Source organism: Diceros bicornis, chromosome 15 (genome assembly GCF_020826845.1).
Source record: "Diceros bicornis minor isolate mBicDic1 chromosome 15, mDicBic1.mat.cur, whole genome shotgun sequence".
Taxonomy (NCBI): domain Eukaryota; kingdom Metazoa; phylum Chordata; class Mammalia; order Perissodactyla; family Rhinocerotidae; genus Diceros; species Diceros bicornis.
In genome coordinates this window covers 25,348,171-25,366,021 of record NC_080754.1, presented here as the reverse complement: position 1 = coordinate 25,366,021, position 17,851 = coordinate 25,348,171, and the positions used below count along the sequence as shown (strand labels likewise).

General features: G+C 44.9%; 1 protein-coding gene across 5 annotated transcripts in view; it reads right to left on the bottom strand.

Annotated features, from left to right (window-relative positions):
- Positions 1-17,851, bottom strand: part of KALRN (kalirin RhoGEF kinase) — a 633,650-nt gene that overhangs the window by 338,801 nt on the left and 276,998 nt on the right. For all 5 annotated transcript variants that reach the window (XM_058555948.1, XM_058555950.1, XM_058555937.1 and 2 more), the window contains exon 10: positions 6,149-6,271. In XM_058555948.1, the coding sequence (XP_058411931.1) occupies positions 6,149-6,271 (123 nt within the window). The remainder of the gene's footprint in view (positions 1-6,148; positions 6,272-17,851) is intronic.

The following is a 17,851-nucleotide window of genomic DNA, read 5'->3' as shown; positions in this document are numbered from 1 at the left end:
ATCCTGGCTCTGTAGGATAAAGTCCAGAAAACTTTTTAAAACACCATCTACATAGGTAGCCATTTGTTTCTCAAAGCCTCCCTTCTTTTCCATAGTCACTGCCATCACATGGAACAAGACATAAAACACCACCTGTGCTTTCAAATCTTTCAGTTTGCTACCCAGAACTTTAAAGTCATTAGGAATGCAGTCCTGATTTCTTCTGAGTGTGCCATTTGTTCCACACAGGAAGCAGCAAAAGTAGGGGGACAATTCATGATCTTGATAAGAGGTTCTTGGCAGGCTACCTACAATATCTTGGATATTGACTCTGACCCCCTTCTCAATTTTCCACATCAAGTGTATACAAAATGACCTTCAAAACCCTTGGTTGGGAGTTATCCACAACATAAAACATCTTTCTTCTTCCTGAGAGTGGTCACAAGGCCCCTCCCATCAGCTCATGCCAGCAACTTCTCCCTAGCGCTCCGTGGAGGGAATATCTTGAATCCACCCCAACGGGAAGAGTGCCATGAAAGATCCAAAGGGTGAGAGTGTCCTTTATGCCTCTGCTGTTTCACATTCTTCCACTTGCCCACTTCATGACATTAATTCCTCTGCATATTCCTGGCTTTCTTCCTCACTATTTTTTTGTATCCTGCCTAAGAACCTTTCATCATCTCTAAGAAGCTGGAGTGTGAAAAAGCATCTATTTAAGCTCTCCCACCTTTTCCTTCTGCTTGCATTTGCAGCTGCTATAATTGGTCACCATCTCAGGCATGAAAAGAAAGATGGAACTTACTCAAAAGGTCATTACACCACCCCCTAGGCAGGTGTATTTATTGGATCTCCAAATGAACTAATGGTTTATCTTGGTTTCACTAGAAATGCTCCTTGAAAACCCTAAAAGAGTAAAGGTTATGTCTCCTCTCTTACTATGGGACTTCTTAGAATGTGTGTGCTGCCTGTTTTTCATTAGATTGTGAGTTCCTCATGACAGAATCAGTGCATCTCTTTAATTTCCCATGATGCCCAACACAGAGACTTGGTGGGACATGAAAACTGATGAGAGCTCCTGCCCCACTCTGAGGGCACAGGCTTTCCGTCTCTAAAGAACACCTTATTTTATTTGCCCTTAGTACTCTGGTAGGTTAGCTGACTATACTTCGAATATCTTTGATGAGCAAGGTCACCGATGGATTCACTAAAATGTTTCCCTTCCATTTTTGCCTATTTTGACCCCAAGACTCAGAATAAATTTTTTTAAGTGTATTCTATTCAAGTTTGAGAAAAAAACAAGGGTCAGACAGGGAAACAACTAACCAGAGATTACTGAATGAAGTATTAATTGTGCCTATGTTTTTATTTTTCTTTAAATCTTTCTTTAAATGGTCTGTTTTTTCAACAATTTTACACTAATGCTACTTATGTTTAGCTGCTTAAATGTGATTTTGTGCTTTGAGATTTTAGGTAATATATATTTGAATGGAAATGCTTGCTAATTTTTGACTAAGCTAGCTTACAGAAAGTCTGTCATTTCAGATAATGAGGTCATAAAGCTAAAGAGGTCATAAAACTAACAGAGCTGCTATCTAAACCACAGACACTTGAGAACTCTCCTATTGAGTGATAGCAAATATTGCAGGACAAAATAAGAGTACTATAGTCCATTCTACCTCCTGGGCAGATATGGACACATCTATGCCCTGACAGCTGTGCTAGTATGGGCAGCAAAACCCTTATACTTGTTTATACTCCCAATGACACCTAACCTGCCACAAAAAAAAGTAAAAATATAGTAAGTGTCTTTTAAAATCTGATTTACTCTATGGCCTGAGTCATTTGATGAGTTTATAGGCAACTTGAGTCAAGTATCTACCAGGACCAGGAGGGGTTCCTACTAGTACCCAGGTCTTCCATTTGAACATGGGCAATCTCAATAACTTGGACTAGAAAGACGCGCAGAGACAGACCTCTGATGTATCCCCTGACCCCAGACCCTCATCACCTGCCTGTCAGGAGCCTCCACAGTCATGACTGTGACTCCTTTCCTCACTCAGCTCAGCCTCTATGTAGGCTATTCAAAGAGTGCCACCTGCAGGATGAGCTGAGGACTCACGAATACATAATTCATTTCCTCCAAATGACAGTTGAATAATTTGTTTAAAACGTGTTCAAGAGCTAATAAACACAAAATTTAAGTTAAAGTTTAATGACAGATAATGGGTTGCTACATTAATTCTTCACAGATATCATTTGTATTTATTTTGACCACAAAGAGTAAGCAATGGTGAGAATCACAGGCGCTCCCACTATCCCAGGGGTGGAGATGTATTTGCTCAGGGCATTTAGGCTGTCCCTTGACCTCTCCCTGTGGTTAGCCATTTTCTCTGCTTGAGAGCTTGCTGTTCCAGGCAGAAGGGCAAATTTCCAGGAGCTGTAACAGACGCAAGAGCTCTCCTTCTGCTTTGATTCAAGACAATTTTTTAAACCTGAATACTGAGAATGGGAGCTCAGAATTCCCTTTTCATGTCAGCCTCTGGTCAAAGAAGCATGAAATCATCAAGTTGAAAGAGGTTCCTTCACTGAATCATGACCCTCTGTAACACTGCTGACAAGTGATCCCCAGCCTCCTACTTCACACCACGTGTGATGCCCTTCCTGACCATATCTCATAACCAGCAACCCAAAACAAGGAACGAGCTTCAACGCTTTCACTTTGGGTCATTAATCTCTGACCAACTCAAGAATTACCCAGTTCCTGCTTAAATCCACGCCTCTCCTCCCAGTGGCCCTCACCTAATTGAGAACAGAAGCAAGAGAGAAACAGAGTGCCCTTCCCTGCCTGGGTCACCCCCTTTCTTACCACCTGATCATGATGATCACCTTGCACAGCACAAAGCAGGGCTGAGGCAGGCTGCTACCAACAGTCCATCTGCCTTCACCATGGTCAGAGTTGGTTCTTCTACGTGGACTACCAATTCTGGGATGCTAGGCAGCTCCACTGCCCACTCCCTTCCCCAGAGTGGGGATGGGGGAACAAGACTGGATTAATTTCCAGACTATGAGACCCATCTCTAGAGGCCTATTTACAGGGCAATGCGGTGACCTCATGGCCCCTTGCGTAGGTGTTCCCTTTGTGGCCCACATCTGCTGCTCCCCTTTCCTGGGGAAACACTTCTCCTAAAAACGTGAGCCTTTTGAAAGGTAGAACTCTCTCTCTCTCGCAAAGATACAGTCTCATCAGAAAGCAGAGGCAGGGAGAAGTGGATTATACCAAGACATTACTTGTTGGCATGGCCAGGGAAAAGATGTAGCATACGCCAAACAGGATGGCCACAGCAGCACGCACCACCCCCCACCCCCTACTCCCCCCCGTTCGTGCTCTTGGGCTGCACTTTCCATGAGAAAACCGGCACTTGGAAATGAATTTTACACCCAGTTCCTATACCTCAATAAGGGACAGCAGGGAGTTAGGGTAAGAACATGACTCTAGAGTCAGACAGACCTGGGTTTGAATCCCAGCAGAGCCACAGACAAGCCACATGACTTGGGTACACTGAAGAACTGAGCCTTAGTGTCGTCTTCCATAAAACAAGGTTAATACTATCCATCACTCAGGATTGGTGGGAGATAAAATACATAATGGAACCATAAGCTCTCAAAAATGTGTCCATTCTTTCTTTAGTATAAATTTACATTAATGTGTCTCTGCTGCCGAATGAAAGGCATTGTCCCATGCGAAAGGCATATCAGGCATCAGTGAGAAGGTAGAGGAGCAACTGGGAGAAATGGGGTTGAAGTTGGGGTGGCCACCAGGCTTGCTCAGTTGTAACAACACACAAAATGACAGCCCCCTCATGGGCCTATAACCAATGCTGGCATTACCTATGAGGCTGCAACAGGAAGAAAGCAAGGAGAAGTGGGCTGGGTCAGGGCTGTGGTGGCTCTGGGGATGTCTTTTCTAAGTGAGGAGAGGCTGAGCCATAGGGCAGCCAAAAGGCAAGAGCACCAAAGCTGTGGGATTGTGGGATGGTTCTATTCCAACAGATTATCCCTGGTACCATGATCTGCCCCATCTCGCCCCCACCCCCACCCCCACCAGACAGGGAGTGCATGTGGCCCTCTCCCATCTTTTGCCCCCTAACAGGCTAAAAAGGCACCCAGAATGCCTGGCCACCCAGATATTTAGGGTCTGTACTACATCTTGTCCATCAAAGGCCCATTGGGCCTGAGTCTATATCACATTGGCATAGTCCAGCTCATTCTGCAGAAGGTCCTTGTGTGGCTACGAGGCTTGCTTTTCTTGTGGTGGTGGTGGTGGTGGTGGTAAAACATACATAACATGAAACTTTTTAAGTTCAGTGGCATTAAGTAGATTCACATTGTGGCAACCATCACCACCATCCATCTCCAGAACTCTTTATCTTGCAAAACTGAAACTCTGTACCCATTAAATAATAACTCCCCATTCCCTCTACCCTCCAGCCCCTGGCAACCACCATTCTGTCTCCATGAACTCAACTATTCCAGGTACTTCATATAAATGGACTCATACATTTGTCCTTTTGTGACTCATTTATTTCACATAGCATAATGTCTTCAAGGTTCATCCATGTTGTAGCATGTGTCACATTTTCTTTCCTTTTTAAGGCTAAATAACATTCCATTGTATGTATATACCATATTTAATTTATCCATTTATCTGTAAATGGACACTTCGGTTGCTTCTGCCTTTTGGCAATTGTGAATAAGGCTGCTATGAACATGGGTGTACAAATATCTTTTCACATCTCTGCTTTTAATTCTTTTGGGTATACATCCAGAAGTGGGATTATTGAATCATATGGTAATCCTATATTTAATTTTTTGAGGAACCACCATACTGTTTTCCACAGTGGCTGCACCATTTTACATTCCCACCAACAGTACACCAGGGTTCCATATGAGGCTTTCTTTATTCTATAGGTTGGGTCTAATATACCTGCATTCCCCGGGGTCAACTCACTGCTGACACAGTCTTTCTGGCTCCTGTCAGGCCTCTCACTTTTCAGCATACACTTGCAGCTCACCTAGAGATGTGGTATGCTCCACTACTTTCCTGTCCTCTAGTAGATTCCTTTGGTTCTTGGCAGTCCCTCTCTTTTGCTCCCACAGCTCACATCTGTCTGGGGCTGGTAGCCCCCCTGGGCGAAGGTTGGGGCTCTGCACAATGCCCAGCGGAACACCCACGTTGAGGACTGCCCACATAGTGGGATGGGAGTCAGCCCTGGGTAAAGCTGTGATGTGACAAACCCTAGCTTTGTGGTCCTCACCACTCCAGCCACATCCACCCCTCTGTCCTATACTTATACTCTTCACAGCTGCCCCTTTCCTGCCTTATTCTTAAGAGTCTTATTTTCTACTGCAACTGATCACACTCGACAAAATAACTGGACAGCAGAATTTCATCTTGAAGATGAATATTTTCAGGATCTATTTGGAAAACTTCCCAAAAGAGGAATATAAGGGAGTTAGGATAAAATTTTGAGGATGCAGGCTCAGAACAGAAAGCCTCTTATATCATTCTATTAAGACAAATGGTTAAGGCCTCTCATATAGCATCTTTGTGCAAATTAGAAAATGGTGCCCTTTTTGGACCAGGTGTGCAGCTCAGCTAAAACGCTGAATATTGTGCAGATTACAGACTAACTATTGTGCCAATGATACAAAGGTGCATTCTCTGGGCACATTCAGCCTTGTGGGTGCATAGCTTGATGAAGAGGTGCTACCTCTTCCTTCAGGACCTGGAAGGTACACAGCTTTGCAAGCAGAGCTGGCACTGATTTTCAGCTCCCACTAGCCTGCAGTGACAAACATAGTGGTAGCTTTGGGCTATTGATGGCTCTAATAATGTCATTCCCTCCCGCCATTACCATCTCGTGGCATTTACAGATCATGCTGGCATGAAGATTTTCTTTGAAGACCATAAACTGAGGGTCTCTTTACCACTCCCCTAGCGATCCAAGAGCAGACACAGGTCCCTTGCATCAGGCAGGAAGGCAGTCCAGACATGCTATGGGCTATCAACCCAACATGCCCCACCAAACACCAAAGCCATAGCCCTGGTCTCCCTCACCCGCTCCACACACATGTACACACACACACACAGCCACACACAGCATCTCACCTGAGCCACCTCTTCAAAATCATCATGCCTCTTCTGCAGGGCCCGGGCTCGATGCAGGGACTTCCCAACCCCTGTGTGTTTGCTGAGAAAGGCCTCACCATGGTTTTCAATCCAGTCCAACACCTGGTCAAAGGAGGAACACAGAAACAATGACTTTCTGACAAAAGGAAAGACATGTGACAACATGTGTGACTGCTAGAGTCCTAGACTCCCCATGCCAATCAGAAAGCAGCAGTCCAGGTGGAAATGTTCAATCAAGTGTAGATTCAGGGGATTTCATTGCCGTCGGTGGCAACATAACAATCTCCCCCTTAACAAAATTCAAGTCATCCTCTTTGATCTCCAGAATATCCCCTCATTACTTTTTCAGTTTTTCCAGCCTTAATTAGTCCATTATTTTAAACAAGCTACACAGACCATCAGGCACCGTTTAACCCCCTCACCACGTTTACTCCAACTCCATAAAGTCAGACACATTGGCAGGAAATTAGGCAGTGTCAGGTCAGGGCATTTCCGTGGCCCTCACTTCACCATAAAAATGCTCACAGCAGTGGCGACCAGTCATGGGCTCCTGCCTCAGTGTGCTCCTGGGACTCTCTTCCTAATCTTGGAAGGAAAGTCCAGAGCAGTCAGTCTCCAACTGGAGCTCTGCTCAAGGTAGCTGGTCACCAGGACAACTGCCCTCTCTGGCTTCCTTCCACCTCTCTCCTCCAATCAACACCAACCAACCAAAAAAATAAAGAAAGGTCTTTGCGTTCTAAGGCCTTTAGCATCTATGATTTTCTTGGGAAGCAGTGGAAACTCCATGTTCATCCAGGCGTAAGATTTAGTGATTTGGACTCAAGACATTTTCCTCAGTGTTTAGAGAAGCTAGAACAGAGGTGACTGGTGCAGTGGGGGCATGAGTGAGGGGATGCTGAGAAAATACGTTGTCTTGAGGGGCACTTGACAGGGAGAGTGGAAACCCCTTAGTAAAAGCCTTGAAATGTAGGGAGGACCAAAGCCTTTAACATCCGTTTTGCATTTGCCCAGATAGCCTAACAAAAATGCGTGCCTCCCAGAGAGAAGGGAAGCAGTTCACCTTCTGGTCTCTGAGGAGCCGGCACTCAATAAATCAGGTGGCCACAATTAAATCAGAATTATGGTACAGACTCACCTGTTACAGATCTGCCAAGACTCAACTGAGCCCACTCTACTCCTACTATACTAAACTTCACCTGAACATTGGATTAATGAGGTACCAGCCTTCTCAGATTTTAGAAGGACTTTTGGGAAAATGATTTAGATGAACTAAGCCTGTTTAAAAGAATGCTTTAATCCATTTTTCTGTTTCTTCTGCAGATTGCCCTGTGGCAAGCAGGTAGACCAAATCATTCCATAATTCTGTAGAGCCAGACATGGAAGTTCTGGCTCTACAGAATGTAGCCCTTGGTTTCACTTCCTCTAACATTTGAGATAAATTAATGCCTGCAATTGTGCAAAGTGTGGAAGCCTTCAAAACCTTCAGTGACGGTATCATAAAGCCCAGACCAAGATGGTTCTAGTTCAGAGAAACGCACCTATGAATATAAAAATAAGGTTTAACAAACATTCACTTAAAACTGGAAAGTCAGGTACCTGTCCATTAAAATGAAGGAAAAAAAAGGCTTTTTCAAAACTGACTTTATCAAAACATTAGGTGTAGAGATTATAAACGTTTTATATAACAAATTCTGGCAATATTTTTTAAATATTCTGGAGGCACGTCTGTAAAAAGAAATTGCAGTAGTAAAGGAACTGGATTTTTACCTTTTGTAAATACTGAAAGGCCACACTGAAAGGAACTTTATTCCTTTCTTAGAAGAAAGAAGGCTACAGTACTCTAGAATTACTTACAGTGAAATTTCAACAAAAAAAATCAGGAGAGTGCGTTGTTACTTGCCACAATCTGATCCCACAATTCTGTACTGTAAAGGGGATGATAAGCATCAGCACGCAAGGTCAAAGATAAATACTTCTAGTCACAAAGTTTCCTGTATATTGTGTACCATGAATAGTGCAGTTTTATAATTTTTATGCATATTTAAACTTTTAATAACCCCCTTTTGAGAATGAATTGAAGCTTTGGAATAAGTTTTATATACAAAGGAGCTGTCTTGCAGCCTTTCATGACTGCTTTGGAATTGATGACAGATTTTCAGATTACAAGTTTTTTTTTTTAATTTAGTTTTGAGCAGTTGAGTATGACCTGCTTGTCTGGCACCGTTTTCATGAAATTTATTTTATTTCATTTCATTTTTTATCTCTAGCTTTAATAAAATTAGTTATTCTGAGGCAAAGTGGTTAAAGAGGAGTGTTTTTCTTCCACTAGTTCACAAATGGTTAGCTTTTATACTGAGGGTGATTTCACAACTTTTAAACTTTTTCCTAAAAAGCAGTTTGTGGGGGCTGGCCCGGTGGCATAGCAGTTAAATTCGCACACTCTGCTTCAGCGGCCCAGGGTTCACAGGTTCAGATCCTGGGCACGGACTGACACACTGCTTGTCAAGCCGTGCTGTGGCGGCGTCCCATATAAACCAGAGGAAGATGGGCACAGATGTTAGCCCAGGGCCAATCTTCCTCAGCAAAAAGGGGAAGATTGGCAATGGATGTTAGCTTAGGGCTAATCTTCCTCACACACACACACACACACACACACACACACACACACACACAAAAGGCAGTTTGTTTCCGGTTTAGTTATTTTGCTTTCTTTAAAATGTCAATTCATTTTCAGTTAGCGACTGAATTCATTTTCAATTTACTTAATTAGCCTTAACCACCTAAAAATCTATTTATTTCATATTTGAGAGGCTTTTACTTAAACATAACTTTGCTCTGTGATGTTACTTTGCCTCCGTTTAGTCCAACTTTTTCCATTAGAACTGAAGCTGTGGGAAAACAAGTGCAGCCTCAGTGAGGGTTCAGGGACTGCATGGAAATCAACTTAACAAATATAAAGCAATGACTTAGGAAGTGAACAAAATTACTTTAGTAATACATAGAGACTGAAAAAGTACTCGAGAACCCATAAACATAATCAATACATGAGGTATTGTTTAAAATGCTGATTTCTGACTGTTTTGTTTCAGACAGTTCATTTGGAGCCAGCCTGGCTTGATACACACATTTAGACCACATGGTCCCCTGACCCTTGATTCCATGTCCCCCATCCCTGGGAGTACAATCTAGCTTCCCATGTAGACTACACGGCAGAGAAATGTGCTTCTGAGCAGACACCAGCAGTGCCTGACAGTTACATTACACACCGTAAATGAAGGTGCAGCCCTGGAAGTCTGGAAATCCTTCAGTTTCTGGTGGGTCCCAGAATCCGAACATCATTGGCTAAGAATAGAGTTACTAGCCATACCCTGGACCCTACCAAAGGGTAAGCACCCATCAAGGCAACCCTTATTAGCTGCCCCCTGGTTAATTTCTCTGATGCACAAGATCTTATTTAAAATACTCAATTATCAATTATAGTCAGGATAGTACAGGACAATAGTTAATCATACCTATTGATGGCTTTGAATCGGTATTCAAGCGTTTCCAACAATAGGAGGTTTTATCTTTCTGCTTTTATCTGAGGGGTCCTCAGGATGCAGAGAAGCACATGTAGGATATGAATATTCACATATTCAAACAGATATCTATTAGTCTTATTGTGCCCTGGTGTGGGGCACTAGGACAGCCCAGGGTGCAGTATTAAATAAGGCAGGTGAGGCCCTGACTCCAAGAACTTAGTTTAAGTGGGTAATAAGCACTCGACATGAAATCACACAATTCATCATTACTTGCAATGGTGGAAAGTGCCAACAGGCAGGGAAGGCCTCTCTGAAGAAGTGAGGGTTAGCTGAGACCTGAGAGAGAGTGGGAGTTCCCCCAGTGAGGCAATAAACAGAGCAGCAGGGCTTGAGTAGGGCGCAGGTAGGAAACAGGCCCAGAGAAGGCAGAGACCAGACAGTGCTCAGCCCTGGTGAGCTGAGGCTGATGCCAGCGTTCATCCTAAGAGCCACTGCAGGGCTGGAAGGAGGAGAAAGACATCAGAAGATCTGCATTTAAAATGATTGCTCTGACTGCTTCATGGAGAATCAATTGGAGGAAGGGAGGAACAGAAGTGGGAAAACAGGAGGTTACTGCAGAAATCCTGACAAGAGACCATGGTGGCTCAGAAGAGGCCAATGGCAGTGTCCGTGGAGAGACAGGTTTGAGTAGTATTTAGGGGAGAGAATGGCCAGGATTTGCTGATTGGGTATGGGGGTGATAGAGAGGCAGGTGGAAGGCTGACGCCCAGGGGCCTGGCTTGAATCACTAACTGCGTGGAAGGAGGAACTGGTCACGGGTGCAGAAGCAAGTGAGTTACGAGGGACAGCACCAAGATGACAGATTTTTCTTAAATTCTCTTTCAATTTCCATACTCATGCTCTGGCTTTGATAAATGACAGTTGTGCCTCTGAACCTGAGTGGGAAGTAGCACCCAAAGATAGTCGTCAATCTAACTCTGGAAAGATGTGCCTTTAGTTTCAAAGAAGCAATTTTATACACTAAGGTTTAAGAATTATAAATTGTTCATATAGCTGGATCCTAATAATAAAAAAATTAGAGACACCAAATCCATTTGAAGAACACAAATTTAGGCTTACATGGAATTAACCAGGCATTCTTGAAGGGGTATTCACTGGGATACAGTTTTTGAGGGGCCCTTAACCTGACATGCAAAGTCCTCTGTGGCCAGCCCACTCCCTCCTAACCCCACCTCCAGTGAATTCCCACCTCACCCCTACATCACCCCGAAAGCTGCTTTTCACCTCCTGAGTTTTGCTTTCACTATTTTTAACTTCGCTTGAAATGTCCATATCATTTTCTCCCTATATCCACTTCACAGGCTCCTTCCTACTCATCCTTTAGGTGCCATCTCAAAATCACTAGTTTTAGAAAGTCTTTTCTCTTTAATAACCCATCCAGGCAGGGGTGGTGCTATCTTTCTCTGATTCTGTTCAAACCACAGTTATTGCCCACAGGCTTGTCTCTCCCACTGGACTCTGACCTCCTTGTGATCCCAGGACATGGCATGGTACTCAGCATAGAGTGGTTTGCTTAAGACACATTGAACTGAACTGAACTCAAACTCATCCCCCCACACACAGCTTTGGGGTGAAAGTCTCCAGTTCCATGCTCCCATCATAACTCTATCTTAGCATCTCTCACAGTCTGCATTCAAAGTTCTCTTTGTCTGTCTCCACCCTTTCCACTGCCCCACTTGGCAGGTAGGTAGTTCCTGAAGGAGTATGGGGTTTTCATCATTGTATCCTATCCTTTCATCTTCCCTCTGTCCCCAGCATCCCTGCCAGCACTGCACATGCATGAGATACTCAATGAATGTTTACAGCCATGATTTGTCAGGCGCAAATATGGCTAAGGCTCCTGCTCTACTGTCTAGGGAGAAGTTGTACCACTCCATTCAGCAAGAGGCCTGACCTTGCCCTGTCATTGGGAACAAAAGCCCAGGTTAGCCTGGGACTCCTCGCCATTACAGCAGGCAGGCAGTCTTGTAGACAACTTGTAAAGCTCCTCCTCCTTTCTCATGCCCCAACTTTTCAACCAGAAATTAGTCCTTTCCCAGAACAGCCTTTTCCAAGAGAGATACTCACATCCTGAACCGGATTTGGGAGCCAATCTAACAGCCATTATGCATAATTCCCTAATCACCTCCTTTCTTTCTCATCTAATTGTGTTTATTCCAACGAGCATACAATCAAGACAGTGCTTTTCAGGGGAGGAGACAGTCTTTCTAGCTGCTAAGGAGAAGAGAAAAAGTTCTTTTGAAGAGAACTATTGATATTTTCTGAACAGTGGCCACGAATGCAACTGAGTTACTGGGAGAAAATCAATGGCCTAGCTGCTTTCTGTCCCAGGACTCTGATTTTTTGGATTCTTTCTAACATGATAGAATCTTAGTGTTAGAAGAGACCCCAAGGATCACCCAGCCCAGTGCAGGAGGCCCCTGCACTTAAAGATAACCATCTTTGAAACAAAGTTTTAAGTTGGTATCTAAGCTCTACTTATATATAAAAGTGTTTCAGGTTTCTAAAGCGTCATTAAAATGTGGTACCATCATGATCATCCTAACTTATAGACACCATCCTTGAGGTCAAGAGGAACCTGGGTTCTCGTCCCAGTTCTGCCTCTAACCAGTTGTGACCCAGCTGGGTGTGTGCCTTCTCCTCTCTGGAACTCACTGCCTCAAATGTGAATGCTGGATCAGACCATCTCCCTAAATCTCCTTCTAACTCAAATATTTCATGTTTTTATTATATTGAGGGTACAGTGCCTCCCCTCCTCGGAAGAAGAGACTACTGTCTGTGGGGGTTTGCTCTTTGTCAAGCACTAGGCCAGGGCATGCTGCTCATCATCTCATCTTTGCTATCTTGGCACAACCCTGGGAGGTGAGAGTTATTATCCTCATGTTTGGATGAAGAAAATGAGTCTCAGAGAGGTTAATTAACTTGCCTGACTTCACACAGCTATCAAATAGTGGAATCAGGATTCAAACCCAAGAGGTTCTGGCAGCAACACTACCATCTGATTCCCAGACCCCATGCGTTTTGCCATCTGTCCCAACACTGACTTTTAGAGCAAAATGACGCAGCACGTGTCATGTTTAGTTGTCCTTTAGTCTGGAATAGCTTCTCAGGCTTCACTTGACTTTCTTGCCTTTGCCACTTTTAACAGTTACAGGCCTATTACCTTCTAAAATGTTCCTCACTTTGGGTTTGTCTGCTATTTCCTCATGATTAGAATCAGGAAATCACAGAAATGAGTTCTTCCCAGTGCATTCTATCAGGTAGGATACAATTTCAGTTTGTCCCGTTACTGGTGATATTAACTTTGATCACTCGATTAAGGTGGCGTCTTCCAGCCTTCCTCATTGCAAAAGCCACTCTTACTCCCTTTGTAATTAATAAGGATTTGGGGGAGGTACTTTGAGACCATGTAGGTGGTAGATGCTGTGATGTGCCATAAAGGACTTTTTACCACAACTGCTGAGAGTGCCGCCAGCAGGCAGACAGCCCTCAGTTGTCAGTCCCCTTTGGGGATTATTACCCTTGGCTGAAGACAGTAGCTTTGCCCAAAGCCACAGCCCTTCCCAGGTTGGCCTCTACCCAATGACAGACTTCAGTGTACAAAGGCCGAGTTCTCACTCCCCAACCCGGGACAGCTCTGAATGGTCATCCCATCTTCAGCACGCCCTGAAGGGCTGGCTGAGGATTCCTGTGCGATGACATTGCAGCTCAGCTTCACCCTCTATCTAATCCTGCTTCTTCCCTTCCCTTCCTCAGGGGGTGATTCTAAGACCACCTCCTAATCAACTTCTCCTGGCTAGCCCCCTGGTGGACAGCTCCTCCCTTGTTTGGACTCTGATCCTCCAAGCTGGGCTGCCCTCCCTTCATGGATGCCCTCCTCACTCCACCCAGGTTGTGGCACTGCGCACCACAGCCCCCGCCCCTCGTGGATGGCCTCCTTAACCTGCTCAGTCTCTGCACCTGTGCTGGGCCACCTTCTTATATAGACGCTCTGCTCATCTTGCTTGGGCTCTGACACGCTGCACCAGGCTGCCCCCGCACGGGACTCCCTCTTCACTCTACTCTGGACCACCCTTCCTGGAGGACTCTCAGGGCTGGGCTGCCCTCCCGCCAAAGCCATCCTCATCCACTCGGGCTCTGAATCCCTCAGCCGCTGCGGCCCTCCCACCCTGTGGAGATGCCAACCTTGCTCAGCCCCACTTAAGAGGAAGAGCCTCCCCTTTCTGGAAACATTTCTTCACTAGCTCCTCAGACACCATCCTCACTGGGGCTCGCTGATCTCCACTGTAATCTTCTTTCCTGAATCCTCCTAGTCTTCCCAGCCTCTAAGTTTTGGAATACCTGAGGGCTCAGTTCTGGATCTCTTCTCTCTCTCCTCTTACTTCTTGGTGATCTCATTCAGTTCCACAGCTTTAAATATCATCTAGGTGCTGGTAATTTCCATATTCACAGTTCTAGTCTTAATTTCTCTCCTGAGCTTGAGACTCATATACTCAACTGCCTACTCTTCCTCTCCAATTTGGCATATAATGGGCACCTCAAACTTAACTTATCTAAAACAGAACACTTGATTCCCTTCTGCTCCACTCCCCTCCTCTCCTGGTCTTCCTTGTCTCAGCAAAAGATACTATAATTCACCCAGCTGCTTAGCCACAAGGCTGAGTCTTTCTTATTTACTCTTTCTTGTGCACTGTTTCTGCCACAACCACCCTAGTACAAGCCACCACCTTTCCTCACTCACCCACCAGTCCTCTAAGTGGTCTCCCTCCTTTTACTCTCGACACTCCCATCCACACAGTAGCCAGACCTATTTCTTTAAACAGAATCATGACACTCCCCTTATTGAAACTCTACAATTGTTTCCCATCACACTTAGAAAATCCAAATTCTCTCCATTGCTGATTGGATCTGGACCCAGCCCATTTCTCCAAACTTCTTACCCCTTTTCCCTGCTCTCTATTCACCAGCCGCTCTGGCCATTCTCCTATTTTTGTGAATGCACCCAGCTCATTCTGGTCTCAAGGACTTCGTAGGTCCCATTTCGCGTGCCTGCAACCTCTTCTTAAGCACATCCCATGGCTTATTCATTTAGCTCTCTGCTCATCCATCAGCGGCTATCACTATATGATCTACCACATATTTGTTAGTGGTGATGTTTTCTCTCTACCTCTTGAATGTAAGCTCCATGTGGGCAGGGCTTTGTTTGGTTCGCTGCTGTGCTCTGAAAGAACATTTCCTGAATAAATGAGTGAATGAACCCAACCAATCTGATAAAGGGCAAAAACCATTCAAGGAAATGTAGACATTTTACAAACACATGTTGAATCAGAATCCCAGCTCTCTGTTTCCCTCATCTGGCTCTCTCTGATCAATCACCTTATTTGAAATAGGTTATTAAGTTTGTGTCATAATTTAATCCACGGTAAAAGAAGCAAGACGTTTTGTTTTTTTTAAAATAAACTTTAGAACTCCTCCCTCTCAGCAACTACCTCCCAGCCCCTACCCAGCCCGCTCTTTAGAAAGCCATTATTCGGAGGCCAATGAAGGCGAGTTTTCAAGCCATCAGGTATCCACAAGCATTCCGTTCTGTTCAAGGTTCAAGTACACACAGTGTGTAAGAGCACCCAGGACAGCCCATCAAGTCATTATTTCTGTCTCCTCACACAGTGTACTGAGCGTTAGTTCTGAGCAGAAACGACGCGCACACTGCCAGTACCACCTGCCTCCCCATCGGGCTGTGACTTGAAATGCCCAATTACCAGCAATTCATTTTCTGTCCCTTCTTTGGAACAAGTATGATCAAAATAAATGTCTTGCTATGGCAGGAGAAGCCATCATTTTTCTGAGAGAGCTCAGCTGAAACTCATTAGCAGTGTATAGACTCTCTTCCCTCTGAGAACTGTGGTCCTTTTACCTGACAGAGGCGATGCTGGGTGGAAGCTGGCTAACAGACCAGAAGACCCAAAGTTTCAGCTGCCTCCCTCCCTCAGGCCCTTCCACTCCCAGCCAGCCCACACCTGTCCCTTCCCAACAGAGCCGAGGCTGGGGTGACCGGAACTTACCTTTGTCCAAGGTGCCTCCCTGAGAGAATCTCCTCACCCTGGTGCCTTGATGCTTGCTTATGGTGTCACCATACTTTCCATCGCTAAGGCTTGAATCTCTTAAGTCAGAGGTTCTCAAATGTTAGAGTGCATCAGAATCACCTGGGGTTCTTTTTAAAACATAGGCACCACCTTACCCACAGATTCTTAAACAGAAAGCGTGGAATAGGACCAGATAATTGTGTTTTTAACAAGAGCCCTACTCTGGCCAGATGATTTTAATGCCAGCGGTCCAAGGACAACACTTTGAAAAATACAGTTCCAGATTCACACTTGACACCTCCCTTATTTTCTATAACAAAATGGACAGCAATTTCCAGTGATTTTTTTCAGAAATGCTCTCAAATCTACCCTTGTCCCATCACCCTAGTTCATGTTCTGTGGCCACAGCATGACTGTGGCTCCCAGGATCTTCCTTCTCCAACCCAGCACCCCACTGGCTCCAAATTACCTCAGACCTTCACTCTGATTGCTTGTTTCCTCTCCCCAAAATCTTCCAATAGCTCCCCACTAGTTATAAAGTATGAGTCTTTTATCCTTTAGCCTGGTAGTCAAGGCTCCAGAAATAGCATGTGGAGGTCAAGGACACATTGAGCATAGAGGTCATCAGAAAGAAGTGACCCTGGCTGGTGACTGTCTTGTCACTTGTTAATATTATAATAAAAAAGGAATTGAGGACAATAAAAGTGTTTAAAATTACCAGGATCAAGAAAGCCCTGAGGCTCAATGACTCCTGAGAAGGGGCTTCTTCCTCTCACTGCCTCCCAGGCCCCACCAGCCTCCCAACCCTGCCAGATGGAGGCACCCAGGTCCTTCCTTGGAAGGTGCTCCCCCCCGACAGAACTACCATTCTACAGCCAGAACAGAGTTTGCCTTCAGAAAATCAAAGTAAGCACCACGGGAGAGGCCACGGTGGAGAAGTGAAGAGAGGAAGGCAAAAAGTAGGGCAAAGAGGAATGGGGCAGGGTGTAGAGTGCAGAGGGTAGGAGGAGTCCATGAAATTCCCAGGCAGGAGGGTCTGAGCATGTCAGAGGCAAGCCTCTAAAGCTCACTCCCCAACTCTGCCAATTCTAGCTAGGGAATACACGAAGAGGACTGGAACAGACCCTTCAGAACCAGTCTCCTACTACACGGAGAGGGATAGAGTGCTCCCTCGAAGATCAGAGACACCAAGGAGGTAGATGGGAACGCTTCCCTATCTTCACTGCAATCAGAAAGCTACCCTGATAAGCAGAGCCCTCCCTGTCTCCCCTTCCTATCTCACCAATTCAGCTGAGCCTCAACCTTGCTCTTCCTGGGCATTCACTCTGCCCAAAGAACCATCTATTATCCACCTGAACATACTTGAATGATTAGATTACCACCATCAAAAAAATTAATTGAGAACTTTAACACTGCTAAATACTCCCATAGACAAATGGATATTTTTCAAGATATATGCTATAAAAGCTCAGCAATGCTGAGTTAACATATTTAGGATTGAGAAAAACAAATGAGAATGGGTAGTGTCTGTTTTAGGGAAATTTGTGTTAAAGATAAATAACTGTAAGGGCTGGCCCTGTGGCGTAGTGGTTAAAGGTCAGCACGCTCCACTTTGGTGGCCCAGGTTTGCGGGTTTGGATCCCAAACGCAGACCTACACCACTCATCATGCTGTGGCAGTGTCCCACGCACAAAATAGAGGAAGATTGGCACAGATGTTAGCTCAGGGCTAATCTTCCTCAGGAAAAAAAAAAAAAATATATATATATAAAAATAACTATAGAGGGCAATTCTACAATGACAGAACAGATGGAAAAGAGTGTTTGGGTATAAGTATGGGTCTTACTGGACAGGCACTTGGAGGATGAATCTCAGCTGTCAGCGGCTATATGACCTTGGGCAAGTCTCATACTTTAGGACCAAGTGATCTATCAGGGCCCTTTGAGCAATGACATTCCAGCACTATTATAAACCCCTCAAGGGCAGGGTCCTTGTCTCTCTGCATTCTCATCACCTAGC